Here is an 18,200-nt window from a genome sequence, read left to right as displayed (position 1 = left end):
TCTTCAAAAGAAAATTATATAATATTATCCTTCATTAATCCTTACTTACATACTTGTACTGTATTTACCTCTTGTATGGTGAAAAACTATTCTCATCATTTTTTCACTCTGAATCAGTTTATGGTTCATAGTTTAGTATTATAAGTTTTCTTTCATTGACTGTCATTACAGATGTTTAACCTAATATTTTCAGCAGTTCCAGATGACCGTACTCCTCAGACCTAAAGCTTGATTTCATTACAGAATGGTTGTGGGCACATTTGCTTATTGGTGGTTTTAGCAACTCCGCCATTCAGCCTGAGTCTTAGCACACTGCCAATGTCATGTTTGAACGGGGCAAAACAGAAACGAGACTCAGTTTCCTTCCCCAAAGCCAAACTACTGGTCGATTTTGTAATTTTAACCTGAGTGCTTCCCGTAATAAGACTCACTCAATTGCCTTGCTTTGTGGTTTGGTTTTGAGTTCATGCTTTTGTTTCTTAAATTTGTGTTTAGGCGTTAAAAATCTGTAATTCCAATATTCCGTTTGTCACCTCAATGACTTTATAATGTTTGTCGTAGACTTTTTCCTTTAAAGAAAATACAATGATGAAACTTGCTTGTTTTTACGAACAAGATCTTTAGTTTGTTTTAAGAATTCAAAAAAATTTTATTTGGAACGTTAAAAAACAAATGTAAATTATTTTGAGGCCAAAATCTTGACTCATTTGCACACTAGAAATGTAAATTTTGTTTTTAAACTTCACTAAACTGTATACCTACGGTATATGAAAAGTAAATTTCAAGTTTCTTCTGGACTTGTATAACCAGTTGATGCTGAAATATGTAGTATACAATTTCCTTATAGCCAACCAATATATTTTAACAATTGAGATGATTTAAGACCAAAAATTTAAAATATCATAAAATGTTCATGTGAAAAAAAGAAACGCCTAATGCCATTTATATTGTAAGTTAATAGGGTAGTTAGTAGTGCTTTAGCAGTGATGCTGTAGTGGGTTTACGTCCTGCTAATAAATTTTATCAGTAAATTTCATATCGGATCACCTCTTAATTTGCTCTATACATTCCAGGCAGAGGCCCATGTGGTTGAACAAATTTAAGGTTAAAAGAGGCAGCCAACCTCTTAATTTAAAACATACAAATTAATTATATTTATTATAGATTCTAAAGTTAACACGTTTTTGTATTTTTTTTTAGTTTAGGAACTAATGAGATAAACTGTATGACAAATTTGATTCAGTTTATGTTTATTCAAAGTTTGTAAACAAACAACTAAACTCAAAACATATCAACAATAAATTACTTAATATTAAAAACATGTGACATTAAAACGCCAGCTGGTACATTACATTTCCTGAATCAATTTTTGTCCATGTTGGGTTGTTTTGTTACTCTACGTTACTTATTTCTATTATGTTATCTCCCCCCTCTTCTCCTGGTTGTAAATATTTTCAAGCCTAACGCAGTGACCAGTAGCTACGCTGGACGGTGGTGTTTAGTAGGATGACATGACATGACATTGACAGTGTGGTAAGCGTTACCGTATCTGTGATGGTGATGCTTGGTGTTGGGTTTATTATAGAACAGCCCACGCAGCGTGAGGGAGAGACTGCAGAATCTACCGGGAGCGTTGAGTCCACTGGTAGGTTATGTCAGCACAGTGGCGTTGCGTTGTCTGTGGCTTGTCTTGGACTAACAACAGCATGGCCGAGGACAAGACTCTGAAATGTTACTGGGCTGTGAATGATAGGTTGGCGATGTGGGTGGTCGGATGTCTGGGTGTGTCTGCGTTGGATGATCGGTTAACTAAAGTGTGTGACTGGTCGAATTCAAGGGTCCAACAACAATGGCACTTAAGCCCACCATTTTTCTTTTTAGGAAGTTGAAAATATCTCTCTTGGATTTTTTACTTGATAGCAATTTCTTTTTAAAATTTCCTGATTAGTAATCAATAAAACAACTCTAATTCTCTAAGAAGTATATTTCTCTAGGGGTTTGTTGCTAGTTTAATGGTTAGTGTGTCAGACGTCAGTAAAGGAGGGACAGGTTCGATTATCAGTATATCAATAAACATTTTGAGGGCTGACACCTCTATTCCTTCAAAGTGTTTGGGTTCCTTTTATACATAAAGCCACTAGCGTTAACACTAAAGAAAATACCAGGGATTAGTAATTATTTTAAATGTGTTTCTATGTTAAAGTAGTTTTTAATTTCTGTTAAATAAACAATCAGGGTAAATATTTGGTTGAATTGTTGTAAGGTTGATCCAAACTTAAATTATGTTTTGCAGTGTAATGCCTTAATATTGTACGGAATGAAACCGTTAGAGCACTTAAAATATACTTGGTTTCCATGCAAGTCCTGTTTGTTATGTTTTCCTCAATTTCACTTATATTATAACTTGTCATATAGGTGTCTCGTGTCTTTCATGCACTCTGTACTGTATACAAATTACATATAATCCCCTTGTTGTTACACCTTTGTCTATAAAGATGGTATTATTTTATAGTTTAATATACTGGTTTAATTTGTTTATGTTTTCTTTGAATAAAATTAAAATTTAATAATAGCTTGTTCCAATAATTAGTAGTTGGTTACTTTTGGATGTTTAAGACTTAAAAGGGATTATACTTGTGAATTTTGTTTTTCCAATCAATTTGTGGTGATATGGTTGTGAGATTGATAAACCAAATTGCGTTCTTCACGATTACAATTCAACTTTGTTTTACAGAAAACAAAACTGATTGATTTACTCAAAGGTGGGAGGAGAGGTAGTAAACCACTGTTTTTCTCCTCGCTTCGTGATCGAAACAGAAAAGACAAATTGAACAATCGATTGGTGTGTAATTCACTTCATTGTTGGAGGTTCCATGTATTGTCTGTCTTTTAAAGTTGTGATCCTATTTCAAATATTTATGTTCATATGTTGCGTTTGGGTACAGCTTTAAAAGATAAAGCGGAATTTCCATTTAGGGTTTTCTGTGCCGTGAAAGATTGTTCAGGGTTATTTTGCATTAGTTAAAATTATGGTCAGTAGTAGAGATTTTTGTAATACTCCATGCTTATTTCAGTTTGTTATATAGTGAGCTATGTCAGAAACTCTTAACAATGTAGACCCTACTGTAAGCGTTTGTAAGAAGAATTCAGTTTTAATATGATGAACAATTTCTAATCTTGTCTGGTTTGTGATTGTTTGAGCTTTTGTCCATGTTCACGCGGCCTAGGGAGAACACTCCCCTGGACCTAGAGTACAGTCCATGGGAAGTTATCCAATCTATAACGTCAAATCTCATATTGTTGACCAAGATGACGTAAGTGGTTTCAGCCCAGTTTCCGTTCCGTCCCAGTTTTTTTTTTATTTCAGCAGTATTGCAGCACCAGTAGCATGCCCGATAAGTGGCACCATCTTTAGTTTTATGGTTATGTTGAATGAATTTGCTTTGAAATGTTTTGCGTTTTAAGATTGACAGGATTTATGCTTGTTAGTTGTTACCCTAAAATCCTCTAAGAGCTTTTTCCATGTTTGGCAATTTATAAAAAAAATTTCAGTTTATTACCAGTTTTGTTTTAAATTTTTAAATCAACCACAAGTCTATAACAAATTTACTAAACTAATATGCTGAAGATTTTAAATAATGTTTTTCATTGTATCTTTTCTCGTTCTTGATCCATCATTAATGACTTTTGCTGATTACATAATTTTGTGGCAGATCTTCACTCTGGTAATTGTTCAAATTATTTTAACAGTTAACATACGAAATGTATTCACTATAATCGTGATATAAAATCTCTTTGAACCATGGTTTTTGTTGATTACCATATTTCTTCCTTTATAAAATATTTGTATTCAGTTTATTTTAAATTTATATAATTCTAATCTCAAGTGGCACTAAGTATGCTTCAATATGCATATACATATTTTACTACTACAGTAAATACAATTTTCAAATATATTTTTGTGTTAATATTGTAGGGAAATTAAAAATGTTTTTGACAACAAATTTAAAAAAAAATATGTAGAAAGCTATTAAACATAACCACACTCTAAAATCTTTCATGAACCTTACCAGTTTGAAGAGCCACAAAGCCTCCCTAAAAATGTCCATTATAGTGTTCATAATCAATTACTAAATCTTTTTATATTAGTTTAACCTCCCAGTTGAAAAATGTGACGTAATGGATTTTACTAAACCATTTTCAGAGGATCCCATTGCTGTATAGTATACCAGTTACTGGTATGCTAGCTGCTTCATACCACCATGCTTTTCGCTACAAACGGCAACTTTTGCTGGCATAGCATTCACGCTTGTTTTATGTTGACCAGCTGTATTTCAATATTATTTGCTTATTTTGTTGTTATTTTACAGTTTGAGAAGTAGTCTAGATCCCCAGCTGCATTAAACCCTAATCAATAGGAGATTTAATATTCTAGCTTCACCAGTTTGGGTTGAAGACTCGTCAATGTTAGATACCTGTGTTGTTTTATGTTTATTTTAATTTCTATATTATACTTACTGGTTTAATAAAATGCATTTTTACTGTGAAAATTGGTCTCAATATTTATGTGTCACTATTCAAGTATTGCTGTGAAAATTATACAATGTATGATGCATGTTGATTCATTATGGTAATGATATGTTGTAATTGTTATGTTCACAAGTGTATTATGTATCATGGGTTTTTTAAAGGACATAACTATTTATATTAAATTTGTTATGAAATAAATAACGATTTTGTTGTGGTGTAGTGACAGAAGTTTAATGAAGCAGAAATCTCATAGGAAATATTACACGACATTCGAAAGTCGCAACAGGAATGGTAGTGAGCTTAATGACTTTTGACTTTCAACCATGAATCAAGTTTCTAAATCCTTACAAAATCACACAATTTACTCGTTGAATATTTTCATATCATCAGATTCCTGACATTATCAATTACTAGCAAACCTGTTAATTTAACAATCTGAGCAGGGCCTACACTTCTTAATTATTATTTTCATTTAACTATTAAAAATCACTTATGCAGTTAAACACTTTTTCAAGCCACAAAAATAATGCAGATTCAAAAGTATCTATGTGTTCTGCAAACAAATCTTTTCTCCATGAGGATAACATGGGAACTTTAAAAGCCACTGGGTTCAGAACCCTGGTGGAATTTCTTGAAAATGCTTCTTATTTCACACCTAGAGGTTGATTAGAACCTCCATGCCAATTCCTGAGTTTTTATTCCCTAATAAATGCAAACATTTTTTAGATGCACACATGTTAAGCTGTTATAATGCTGAATTTGTCAGTAAATGTAGGTAAAGACAAATTATATGATTTGGATAAATTTTTGTAGTATATACCATGCATAAACTGTTTGCAAGTTTCATTGTAAAATGTAACAAATAAATGTTAAAAGTTTGAAGTGATACATAATGAATTTCATAGTAGGCTTATTTCTAAAGTCTAAAGTGTAATTGGGCTTACGTAAAACATTATTTATGTCAAGTAAATGTTCAAAAACTGGATTTAACAGTATACCCGTTAGGCAAGTGATTTCAAATTGTTTAATGATTTAAGTATTGCAATATTGAAACAATGGAATTGATCATTCAAACTATGTTGGAACATTAATATTAACATGATATGACAGATAGCAATATACAGGGTGTTTCTACTCATAACAGAAACAAGGACAGATCTAGTTTGAAACCTTTAATCGGAAAATGTTAGGTTGGATAAAATATATAACAAGTGGTGTTAAAATGTACTGTCTTGTGAGGGAAAACTTATTTACAAGCGAGAATAATCTAAAATAATCTGGGAGGCATGAGAGGCATGAAATTTACTCACCTTAATATACGTTAATACAATTCTTATTAGTTTTTCATAAACCCTAGATCACTGTTTCTATACGAAACATAAAATAAGAGTGTAAGTACTCTCTACAAATTAAAACAAAACAAAAACTTAACCGATCCATCTTGGAAGTAGAGATTAAAATTATAGCCAGACATTAAATATGTTCAAAATATAATGCATTTAAGTTTCTATAAATATAAGCACAATTAAATGCTGAATATATTCCCAATGAAAATCACCCATCCAAACCTTGGTTTTAAGAATTTTGTGAGGATAACAGGCATTCTTGAATGGGAAAATGTCCTCTCCGTTGTAATAAACAAAATTGTATACTATGTACACTTTCAATCAAGAAAGGTTTGGGTTGAAGTGAAAGTTCCTTCATGTATTCTTCTTCCATAACTTTCAGTTAAAGTAATGAATATTGAAATGCGCCATTGTAAATTTTGTAAATTTACAAAAAAAAAAATTTGTAAATTTCTTGTACATGTGTATTAATTACCTCGACGTTTGCATGTTGTAGCTGTTTACTCTATGGTCCTGGCTGCCTGTACGCATCACCATGTACCAGCCTGTGTTATTGTACACCACGGAGGAACACGGGTGTTCACTCACGACGTTCTTTGTACGGGTTGAACACCACGAACCCACACTGCTCATGATCAAAACTGTCAACAACGAGGTGAGCTATACAACCTCTCATTTTCAGCCTCAGGTTTCATTGAAATGTTTGGAATTTAAATGAATTGTAAAATATGGTCTAGTATATAATATGTGGCCTTGGAAGAAAACGAACGCTGGTAAAACAAACAAAAACAGTTTCTTTGTGAAAATGTCTGTAAATCTTGTGTGTAAGTTATATTTTGTTTGAAGTTATAAACTGGGATCTAATTGTTGGCTTGGCTTTAGACTAGCAGTATATCAGTAAATTATAACCGTCTAGACTTTTTTATTTCAAAAGGTATTAACCAAAATTACACTGAAGTAAAATCTTGTCTTGACCTATCTTCTGACCATTCACCAGTTATGTTAAATTTAAGTACCGAAATATTTCACAAAGAACCAGGGGACGTATTTTTCAATAAATACACGGACTGGAATCAATTTCGAAATTTTATAAATCAAAACTTAAATTTACACATACAGCTACGTAGTCCTGAAAATGTAGAAGCTGCTGTTGATCACTTTGTTGACTGTATTCAAAATTCTGCCAAAGAATCCACACCTCTACCTAATCATGAAAAATCAGAGAAAATAGGCCTAGGCTACCCAATTCATATCAAGAAAAAGATAGCAGAAAAGAGACGACTCAGAAGAATTTGGCAAAACTCAAGAAACCCAAATGATAAGGCCAACTTTAACCGAGCAGCACGGAATTTGAAAAGATTATTGTATGACACAAAAAACCGATGGTTTGAAGAATATACTCAATCTTTGTCGGCTACGGAAGCTACGGATTACTCGTTATGGAAAGTAACAAAAAGGCTGAAGCAACCCCAAATTTCAATCCCGCCAATTCGTAAACCGGATGGAAGCTGGGCTAAGAGTGACATAGAAAAATCTGAAGCTTTCGGGGATTACTTTTCCAATGTATTCAAGCCAAATGTAGGTGTGGTCAATAATGAAGAAGAAATAATAGAATTCTTGGACTCTCCACTTCAACTTGACTTTCCTCTGGAAAAATTCAGACCTACAGAAATTAAGGCAACCATTGACAAATCGCTAAATCCGAAAAAATCTCCTGGTTACGATTCTATCACTGGGAAAATGTTAAAAGAACTGCCAAGGAAAGGAATGATTTTTATTGCATTTCTCTTTAATTCTATATTGAGACTAGACTACATACCAACTCAATTTAAGAAAGCCCAATTAATTGTTATACCAAAACCAGGAAAACCTCCTCATGAAATCACTTCCTACAGACCTATAAGTCTCTTGCCTATAGTGTCCAAGTTGTTTGAGAAATTGTTCCTCAAAAGACTACAAGCTCTTTTTGAAGAAGACGACGTCATTCCAGGACACCAATTCGGGTTTAGACGGAGACATGGCACCGTGGAGCAGGTCCATAGGGTTGTTCATACAATTCGAAACTGTTTGGAAAACAAACAATTTTGTTCTGCTGCTTTCCTTGATGTCAGTCAGGCATTTGACAAAGTATGGCACTCTGGCTTACTATTCAAAATTAAGAAGTTACTACCCCATTCAGTTTTTCCTATTTTAAAATCATATCTTACCAACAGAACTTTCCAAATTAAACATCAAAATTACTTAACTGACCTTTACCCTATAGAATCAGGAATCCCCCAAGGAAGCGTGCTTGGACCATACTTGTATATTCTCTATACATCGGACCTACCAGAAAGTGTAAACACTATGGTTGCTACATTTGCGGATGACACGGCAATTTTATCTGTCCACGACAATCCAGCTCAAGCTACAGCAAATTTACAGCTAAACTTGGATGAAATTTCTCATTGGTTTAAAACATGGAGGTTCAAAATTAATGAAAATAAATCAGCACACATTACTTTTACCTTAAATCAGGCTACATGTCCTCTAGTATCCATGAACAATATTCACCTCCCTCAAGTAACGGAAATAAAATACTTGGGCATGCACTTAGATGCAAAGCTTAATTGGAAGGCACATATCTGGACTAAAAGGCAACAACTAAATTTAAAAACAACTAAACTTAATTGGCTTCTTGGATCTAAATCAAAACTCAGTACACAAAATAAATTGTTACTGTACAAAACAGTTTTAAAACCAATTTGGACTTATGGTATTCAGCTTTGGGGATCAGCAAGTACCTCAAACATTGAAATTATTCAACGTTACCAATCAAAATTATTACGTAAAATTGTCAACGCTCCTTGGTTTGTTACCAACAGAACACTTCACAATGATCTTCAAATTCGAACAGTAAAAGAAGAAATTACAAAATATAGTGAAAAATACATTATAAAATTGGAAAATCATTCAAATCATCTTGCACTTAATTTATTGGACAATCACAACACCATTTACAGACTGAAGCGACATACGATATTGGACCTACCATTCAGATTCGGCTAAGTGTTATCAAAATTCTCTTTGTTTGCTAGTGTTGACGGTGGTCAATCACTAGCTCATGTTCTTCAAGTTATTTTTGTATTACTATTTATATCATTTGCTTATTGTTCAACTTGAACAGATTGTAAATTAAATAATGTTAAAAAAAAAAAAAAAAATATTTCCTAATGCAGCTAATTTAGAGTATTTTTTTTTTAATAAACGGTATCTGTAATCTGACTCACTCTCCTCTAGCCATTTCTCTTCCTGCTTTCAACCACCCTTTTATCAAGGGCATCCGATAGGAGTAACAAAAACAATAATATTTTATGAGGTTAATTGCAAAAGTTGAAATAATTTTTGAACTGTAATTTTTACAGTATTGAGGGTTGTGCCAATTGTTTAAGAACTCTAAACGTTTAACCAAGAGGGTCATAAGTCATAACATACTAAATTTAATTAAAATGTTTATTGACATTTTTTTATCCAATGTTTTGTCATTTTTTAAATAATTTCCTGAAGATTGAAAAAAAAAACACCTGGAGATACCATGGATTAGTACCTACAAACCACATTTTTTCTCAAAATCGAATAGTCTGTAGCTCACGGATACACAGACATCACTTTGAAAACCACTTTTTTGGGTTCAGGGGGATCCAAAACTCAAAATCAAAAATTTTGACAAATACAATACTTTCTCCATACTATGTATAGAGGAAAAGAGCAAAAAAAGAAAAATAGCCCTTCCTTTACAGTATACTTCTTTGTGATGAACAAATTCCAAAATTATTGTTTCTATTAAAATATTCTCCAATTTGAATAAGCCATTAAATATGTTAACCAAGTGACTGAAGAATTGGGAGAGCGAGATGGTCTAGTTCTAAAGCACAGGGTTTTTTATCCTTGTTACAAGTAGGCCTACCACCGATACTTATGGCTTTGATCTATTTGATAACTCTCTCGGCCTAGCCTGAAGTAGGCCTAGTATAGAGTCTAGCATCCTAGAATGAGGTAGTGGGATATGAAGAAGGATCCACTCAATGTAGTTGCTAATGACACTTCTCCGCAGGTCTTTGGCGCGTACTGTTCGTCAAGGTGGCAAGAGCGCAACCTGAAGGACGATCGAGGCAACAGGACAGCGTACTTTGGCACGGGAGAGACGTTCCTGTTCAGCTTGTACCCGGAGCGGGCCAAGTACCCGTGGGTGGGCATGGACGGAGACTCTGTGAACCACTCGGCGGAACTCTTCATGGCGGCAGACTCAAAGATGATAACAATCGGTGGAGGGTGAGTGTGTTATTACTGCTGGATCTTTGCTTGGATGATTAGTTGGTTTAGTAATAACTCATAACATTTACCACCGATCATGTATTTTTACAGATTATTGTTAATTTCATGATTATTTCTAAATTATCCTACAACTTTTCCATGAAAGTGAAAAAAGAAAAAGAACTGTCTTGGTTATCTATTGTTTTGTCTCCACTGTTAAAAAATTAGTCGTTGATATGTACGTGTCATTGGTCATAGTCATCAGCAGGTCGGAATACAAACATTTGTTCTTTATTCTTCAGGTAGACTCGTTCGTTAAGCATATGTATGTTGGTAGCAGTGTGTTGTTAAACTTTTTTTGATGTCTTGACAAGTCTACATGATGAATGCAGAACAAATTTTTGTGTATTGACCTAAGGATGGAAGCTATAACCAATAAAACATAGTAATCTAAAACTAGTTTTTGATCTGTGGAGAGAGAAAGGCTAATAACCAAGATTATTCTGATAACAATCAGTTCATGGGGCAGGGCAATCATAGGCCTACTGATTAGTAAACTAATTGTCACAGGACTATACTTATCCTGAGATCGGTTTGATCTAAGTTCAAAATTTCATGTCACTGATGATTTATTGGTTCCAAAAAGGTTTCAACTAATAGACCTACTCTCAAACGGATTTAAGTTTTGGTAAATGTTATGCTGTTTCAATTTTAATGTCTGCGTATACAGATCATGGCTCTGTAGAATTTAGAACATTTTGAGTGACAAGCCTATTGAAAATCACATAACTAACATATTTGCTTTGCTTTTAACAGTGGTCATATAACTGTATGGTTGTCATCACTTATCTTATTAAAGCATTCAGAAAATGTGAAAATATTGGTTGATCCATTGGCTTTAGTCAGTTCAGAGTGATTACTACTAACTATCTCAGTAGCCTCATTCCCATGGGCCATAAGCCATTAAAAGCAACTTGAAAACAGAAACCAAATTGATGCAGGCCTAGTCTATACAACATTTGTTAAACAATTCCTAAACTATTCATTCATGACATAGACATATTGATTGTCCAATTGGAGATGGCAGGTTAAATAACTTTTTTGAATGTGCCCAAAGCCTCAAATTGACAAAAATGTGCAAATGGCATGAAAACAGTGACTGCTTAGTCTCTTGTTGTTGTTTTGTATCTTGAAGATTAACCATTTACCTTACCTTTTGTGTTATTGTGGTTTCACAGTAATTTTTACAGTTACAAGCAAGTTGTAACGTGAAAAGTTGTTTTGAAACTATTCAATGTACAATTATTGAATAAAGATATTGAAATGAAATTAAATGAAATGAAAGAACCATTAGTATAGATTTGCACGATGTTGATACATCAATCACATGTATTGTTAACATTCCCATGTGCAAGTCAGAACGTGTTCATGCAAGATCTCCTGCATTTCCATCCAACCTGTCATGGTGAGCATGTTAATTTATTTTTTTAGTGATGGGCAGGCGATTTGGATGGATGAAAATCTGAGATTCGGAAAAACAGATCGTTGTGAAACGTTCAACAACCCCCCGCTATGCCCCGGCCGAGATTTTGAGATCAAAGTGCTGGAGGTTTACGGTTTTGGAAGCGTCTAAGACGGTACGCCATCCTCATTCATTGGTGTTGTTAAAGCATGGTTGTTGGTGATAGCCCTGACCTCCTTTTCTTTTACCCTATATTCTTTATTTTCCGATGTATTTTTTACATTTCTTTTTCTTCAGCAATGGTGGACGAACTATGTGTATTTGACAACAGACAATTTAGCAGCCATCTAATATTTATTAACCAATGCTGAGATACAGGGAATACAAGAATATTGAACATTGCATGGTACATTGATAGTTTTGGGAAATGTGCATGACTAATTTGCTATTGTCACGATTTTGTACTTTAACCAAATACATTTTAGAGTCAAGGGAACAAATAGATAAGGAAAATATGCTAGCATAACAAAGAGGTAAGTTGAAATTTTAAGTTTTAATTGCAGTTGGATAATGGTGTTGACAAATATTTGTTCTTAAAAATGTATGTTCATTAAAACTGGTATGAACATAAAATTGAAGCTATTTTAAAATAAATTCTTATCTAACTCAAATTTTCATTACTTTTGAGAAAGAGTCCTCCTCCCTTACTACCTTCTCTACTGGGCATAATTTTTTTCACCAGTTTTTTTAATAACTGGTTCTATTTTGAGGCATTTCGGGTATTTGAAATCGCAATGCTACAACCAAAAACTGTAAAATTAACCATAGGACAGTTTATTCTTGTCAGATCTGCCAATGTGGCGTCTCAACGGAGCCAAGCAAGTGTCATTATAGTAGGGATGGACGGGATTGAATTTTTAGTTCGGGACGGGACGGGACGGGATTTTTATTTCCTTCCCAATTTTCGGGACGGGACGGGACGGGATTTTTTTCTGTCCATAAAAAGAAAGTACTGTATTGCAGTTACCAAAAAAAGACATACGAAATCAATTTTTACCATTTGTGGCACTGATCTATAAAAACCGAAAAATGGGTAACAATTTACAGGTACCTATAGTTATTTGTGACTCGCGGGTCACGGGGTGATCGTCTGTATGACTCACGGTCACAGGGTGATCGTCGTCATGACTCGCGATCACGGCGCGATCGTCGGTATGACTCGCGGTCACGGCGCGATCGTCGGTATGACTCCGCGGTCACGGGGTTATCGTCGGTATGACTCGCGGTCACGGCATGATCGTCGGTATAACTCGCGATCACGGCGCGATCGTCGTCATGACTCGTGGTCATGGCGCGATCATCGGCATGACTCGCGGTCACGGCGCGATCGTCGTCATGACTCGCGGTCACGGCGCGATCGTCGGTATGACTCGCGGTCACGGCGCTATCGTCGGTATAACTCGCGAACACGGCTCGATCGTCAGCATGACTCCGCGGTCACGGCGCGATCGTCGTCATGACTCGCGGTCACGGCACGATCGTCGTTATGACTCGCGGTCACGGCACGATCGTCGGTATGACTCGCGGTCACGGCGCGATCGTCGGTATGACTCGCGAACACGGCTCGATCGTCGTCATGACTCGCGGTCACGGCACGATCGTCGGTATGACTCGCGGTCACGGCGCGATCGTCGTCATGACTCGCGGTCACGGCGCGATCGTCGTCATGACTCGCGGTCACGGCGCGATCGTCGGTATGACTCGCGGTCACGGCGCGATCGTCGGTATGACTCCGCGGTCACGGGGTTATCGTCGTTATGACTCGCGGTCACGGTGCGATCGTCGGTATGACTCGCGATCACGGCTCGATCGTCAGCATGACGCCGCGGTCACGGCGCGGTCGTCGTCATGACTTTCGGTTACGGCGCGATCGTCGGTATGACTCGCGGTCACGGTGCGATCGTCGGTAGGACTCCGTGGTCACGGCGCGATCGTCGGTATGACTTCGTCTCCTGCGTTCGCGGACCTATCGCTCTCAATAACGGCGTTATCGGCACTCGCGAAGCGGAAAAATCACCGACGATCGGACCAAATCCCGTCCCGAAAAATTCCCGAGTCAAATTTATTCCCGTCCCGATAATCGGGAATATTTTTTTCCCGAAAAATTCCCGAAATTTCGGGACCCGTCCATCCCTACATTATAGTAACAGCGAGTCTGCAACACCCTGATATATTGTATAACTTACCCCTCCATTGTATATTGCTCCATTAGCTTCAAGATTTGTTAAGACATGTCCCGATACTACCGTTGCACCTGTTGTTCATCTGTACTCGCTTAAACCCATGACCCTTATCAACATGACGAAAAATAAGCAAATGACTGTGAAGAATTGTACTTTTAAATTTGAGTGGGAACTCTGTATTTTGACAATAACCTGTATATGTTTTCACTCAGAGAGGGCCAAGCTATCTGGATGGATGAGAGTGTCCGCTACGGCAAGACAGACAGTTGCCTCACGTTCAACAATCCTCCACTCTGTTCCGGTGGAGATTTTGAGATTCGAGTCCTCGAAGTCTACGGGTTCGCCGGGGTCTGACTTCCCATTCCACGCTACTGGCAGTATTCTTTTCGGAATGTTTCCTTTTATTTATTCTATTCGATTAATTTATACCGATATATACATATGTGTACAATTAATATTTTACAATAAATGTAGCGGCGTATATTTTGAAATTTATTTTGGTGCTATCACAATGTTACTGTTTAAATTGATGTTTAGATTCCTACATAGTGAGGTTTGTTTGCTGTGTAAAATTTGTTTATTACTGTTACGATTTGTTATGTATAAAACACTTACGTTATGTATACAAATTGTTTAAATCTGATTGTTGTAAGTGGCGCACATTAGAAGGTTCTTAGATGTGTTTAAGTATTATTTCTCAAGGTAAACTTTGACCAGGTATTACTATCAACAGTAAATTGTTCAGGTAATGGCTTCCTGGCTTACCTATGATTATGTGTCCGTGTCCATCACAAGACATAATCATCTTTGTCAACAGATCATTAGATGTTGAGTGTGTTTATTTGTGTAAGAGGATAAAAGGTTATACTTTATGAATTTATGTAACAAACATATACCATATTTTATTTCTGTGGTTATTTGCAAAATCTTAACAAGCATAAAATTAGATTTTGAACCAAATCTTTTGTGCCTTAGAATAAAAGTGGAAATATGTAGCTAAACTGTTCACGATGGAGTTAGTTTAGATAGGCTACAACTTATTTATAGAGCAATACAGAATAGTTTTTGAAATAACTCAAAGAAGGCTAACAAGGGTATCACTGCCAATCAATATCATATGTAAAACGAAAGTGTTAAAATTGAAAGACTGTATTGAATTTTTCCAGGTGGTATTTCATTGTATATTTTTTTACTGTAGTCTAGAACAATTTCTTACATCACAATTGATCGTTCAAAAAATGTGTACAATGTATTTGTAATACATATTTCATGAATTATGAATTTATAAGTGTGCTCATAAAATAAATTTTTTGTTCAATGGTTTCAATGCTGGGTATGTGTTGTCAGTAGATATTTGTGTAATCATGTCAGATTGAACTGTATTGTAGCTAATGTGACATTGGTCTTTGTAAAACTTACTGCTTCATAAACATTTGCTTTTCATGTTCAGGCTAAATATAAACACTAGATGCTTCAGCTGTTGTATTGTCCAAATTTACACACCGAATATCAACTCAATTCCATTTTTGCTGTTTTGCTCTGTAAATAACACTAGCTGTTAATCAACCATTCTTAAATAAAGTCCGGATTAAATAAGTTTCCAATCGCTAATAAAGTGCATAATTTATAAAGTATACTGATATTTGGTATATATGTAGTCTGCAATGGTATATGTGGCAAAGTTGTAGCTTGACACCAAAGTGTAATTTTTATTTAATTTGTTTGACTGGTGTAATAAACAAGCCCATTTGACAAAATTCTTTGATTCGTTATCAGTAGATTTAGATTTACTTTAGGTTAAGTTAATCATTGTTGCTGTGACTCATTGTAAATATTCCTTTAATAATTAAGTTTAGTTGTTGTGGAGCTTTGGTTAAGCTAATTGACTCATGATTCTAAACGACACTGAACTATGTCCAATGGAAAACATTTTTGGAAATTCAGGAAAGTTCATAAATCAGATTGATGTTACACTGCTTGAGGGGTGTTTTAGGATTGAGCATATTCTATCATGTACTCGAAAGCATACCTTGCAAAATTCAGAAAGTATGTAGTTGAGTTCAAATCCACATTTAGTTTTTTTTTTTATTTGTGCCAAAGACCGATTTTCCTTTGTGTTTGCTTTAACATCTTATTAAAACACCCCTTTACGAATCTTTTTGAAATTAGGACATTGAATAAGTCATAAACTAGTCATTCATGTTCACAAATATTGAATCATGTTTTAAACCCGTTTTGGTTCAAATAACTGTAAAATTACATGTTACAATCCGATTAGTGTTAGAGGAAATGTGTGAACAATTTTGTTCCTTTAATGTTAAGATCCCCTTGTATTCTACACCAAAGCAATGCCCGTCATCGTATCTACATAATACTCATGTCACATTCGAGCGGAAAAGCTTCTTGTTGTATTGGTGTTACATGTCGACTGAATATAGCTTTAGATGTACAGTAGAATAGTTCAGTTTTTAATAAGTTGTTATCATATTTTGTTTTGATTGTTGCGCCTGTCCAGATCTGTATGGCTTGAACCTTCGACTATCAATGGCCTTTTCTAGGTGTGACTCCACCGCCTGAAAATGTAATTCATAAAAAACATTGAGAGTTAGGAAATTTTCTTAACAAAATTCCACCCGCGATGTTTAACTAGGTTAACCTACAAAAAATGTAATATTGTCTCATTTGTAGTAACACTAATTAAATTTTTACTTTACACACACGTTTTTAGCTAAATATTGTAAATTTGTAATCAGAATACAAACAAATCTATACAAAATACCTTCGATTATTTCCAAGACTAAAACATGGGTTTTCTATAAATACTAATGAAGTATAACTGTTCTACTAAATTTCACTACCTAATCAAAAACATTGTTAAATTGATTTATTTTTACAATCTAACTAGAGCTAGGACTGTAAAGCTTAAAAAGTATAGTTTTTAGGTTGGTGAACACATACCTAGAGGTTTCTAACTTCTGACAATAAAATAAATAAATCATAATCCGATCAATAGTATAGCAAACTAACATAATAAATAGGTACAATAGCTCGTATAGGTGTGAATCCTTCCCTTCTCAATGATTCCAAACAAGATGATAGTCTGTAGATAGAGATTCATGTTTGACATGATGTTTATTGTTGTTTTTACATTTTTAGTAAGAACGTGTAGTTGAATTTTTGTTGTATTTACGTTGTTTACCTTTTTAAGTTTTTAACGAGCATTGTAAATTATATTTGGTGATTATTTAATGTTATAGAAATATATATATTTGTTGTGTATATGCATAAAATTGTACAAATGTAATTGATAGTGTTGTCTATAAATAGATGTAAAATTTACATACAATACAACTAGATGTATTATTTAAAACTTACCTTTTGATTTCCACAGTAATGTCCGACCTTGAATGTATAAATTGCAAGTTGTGTTATGTGTCTGGTCCATAGTTGACCTAAAGTCTAGAATTTAGACAAAATGACTTGCTGACCAACAATGTTTCTAATGGTGAAGGATGCATTGCAGGACGTCCATTGATATAAGTCAGTGTCACGACGTCCAAAATATAATTTTTGAGCTGTTTCACGATGTCCAATATAAAAGATTTGCCTGTTGACGACGTCCAAATCTCACCATGTCCAAAAGTACAGTAACTGCTAGAAACATAGTCTTTCTACAAGCTTTGGACGTCATGGGATTGGTCGTCGAGTAACAGCACACTTTATACTCTAAAAAAAGTAGCAGTTGCACCATGTCCAAAGCCGTTATGAAAGACAATAAAAAACTCCAGATACTGAGGTCTCTGGAGGTCTCAACAATTATTAAGGTAATTGATTGAGTAAATATTGTTTTTACTTTCAAAACACACTCAAAATTTTAATTAATCTTTAAATAAGGGAATTTTTTTTTATTGTCTGTGATTGAACACAAATGCAATCAGAGCAAGGTTAAATTAGGTTATGTTAGGTTAGTATGCAATAAAGACAAAAAAAAAAACAATACTCACAGTGTTTAGGCGCTCTGGAAGCCGTGCAACAGAGCTGAGCTATTGGACGTCATGCAAATGGCTTAACAGCGGCTTTGGACATGGTGCAACTAATATCTTTTTAAGAGTATAAAGTCGTTGTGACACTGACTTATATCATTGGATGTCGTTCAACACTCCCTTTCTAAAGATACAAAAGTCAGTCTTTTTAGGCCTAAGTAATAATTATATTGTATAGCCAAATACAGTAGAGTCCCGCAAACTCAGCGTAATGTGGACTGGAAGGGTGCCGAGTTTGTGAAATGCCGGGTTATCAGGAACTAGGGTTAAAAATAAGAACAAT

The 18,200-nt window shown here is 35.0% G+C and overlaps 1 protein-coding gene across 6 annotated transcripts in view; it reads left to right on the top strand.

Moving 5' to 3' along the window:
• Nucleotides 1–17,209, top strand: part of LOC128999331 (GTPase-activating protein skywalker) — a 104,294-nt gene extending 87,085 nt beyond the window's left edge. The window contains exons 7-11 of one of the 6 annotated variants that reach the window (XM_054425766.1): nt 3,228–3,314; nt 6,373–6,531; nt 9,970–10,187; nt 11,661–11,806; nt 14,087–14,220. In XM_054425766.1, coding sequence (XP_054281741.1) covers nt 3,228–3,314; nt 6,373–6,531; nt 9,970–10,187; nt 11,661–11,802 — 606 coding nt within the window. In that variant the 3' untranslated portion in view covers nt 11,803–11,806; nt 14,087–14,220. Of the gene's footprint in view, nt 1–1,585; nt 1,646–3,227; nt 3,315–6,372; nt 6,532–9,969; nt 10,188–11,660; nt 11,807–14,086 lie in introns of all 6 variants that reach the window. The other 5 variants (XM_054425770.1, XM_054425765.1, XM_054425767.1 and 2 more) reach the window with 5 other exon arrangements.
• Nucleotides 17,210–18,200: the final 991 nt, after the last annotated feature.

The sequence above is a fragment of the Macrosteles quadrilineatus genome, unplaced genomic scaffold (genome assembly GCF_028750875.1).
Source record: "Macrosteles quadrilineatus isolate MER2022 unplaced genomic scaffold, UCM_ALF_1.0 Scaffold_8__2_contigs__length_117827958, whole genome shotgun sequence".
Lineage (NCBI taxonomy): Eukaryota > Metazoa > Arthropoda > Insecta > Hemiptera > Cicadellidae > Macrosteles > Macrosteles quadrilineatus.
The sequence above is the reverse complement of the archived record's forward strand: the minus strand, read 5'-3'. Positions and strand labels throughout refer to the sequence as shown.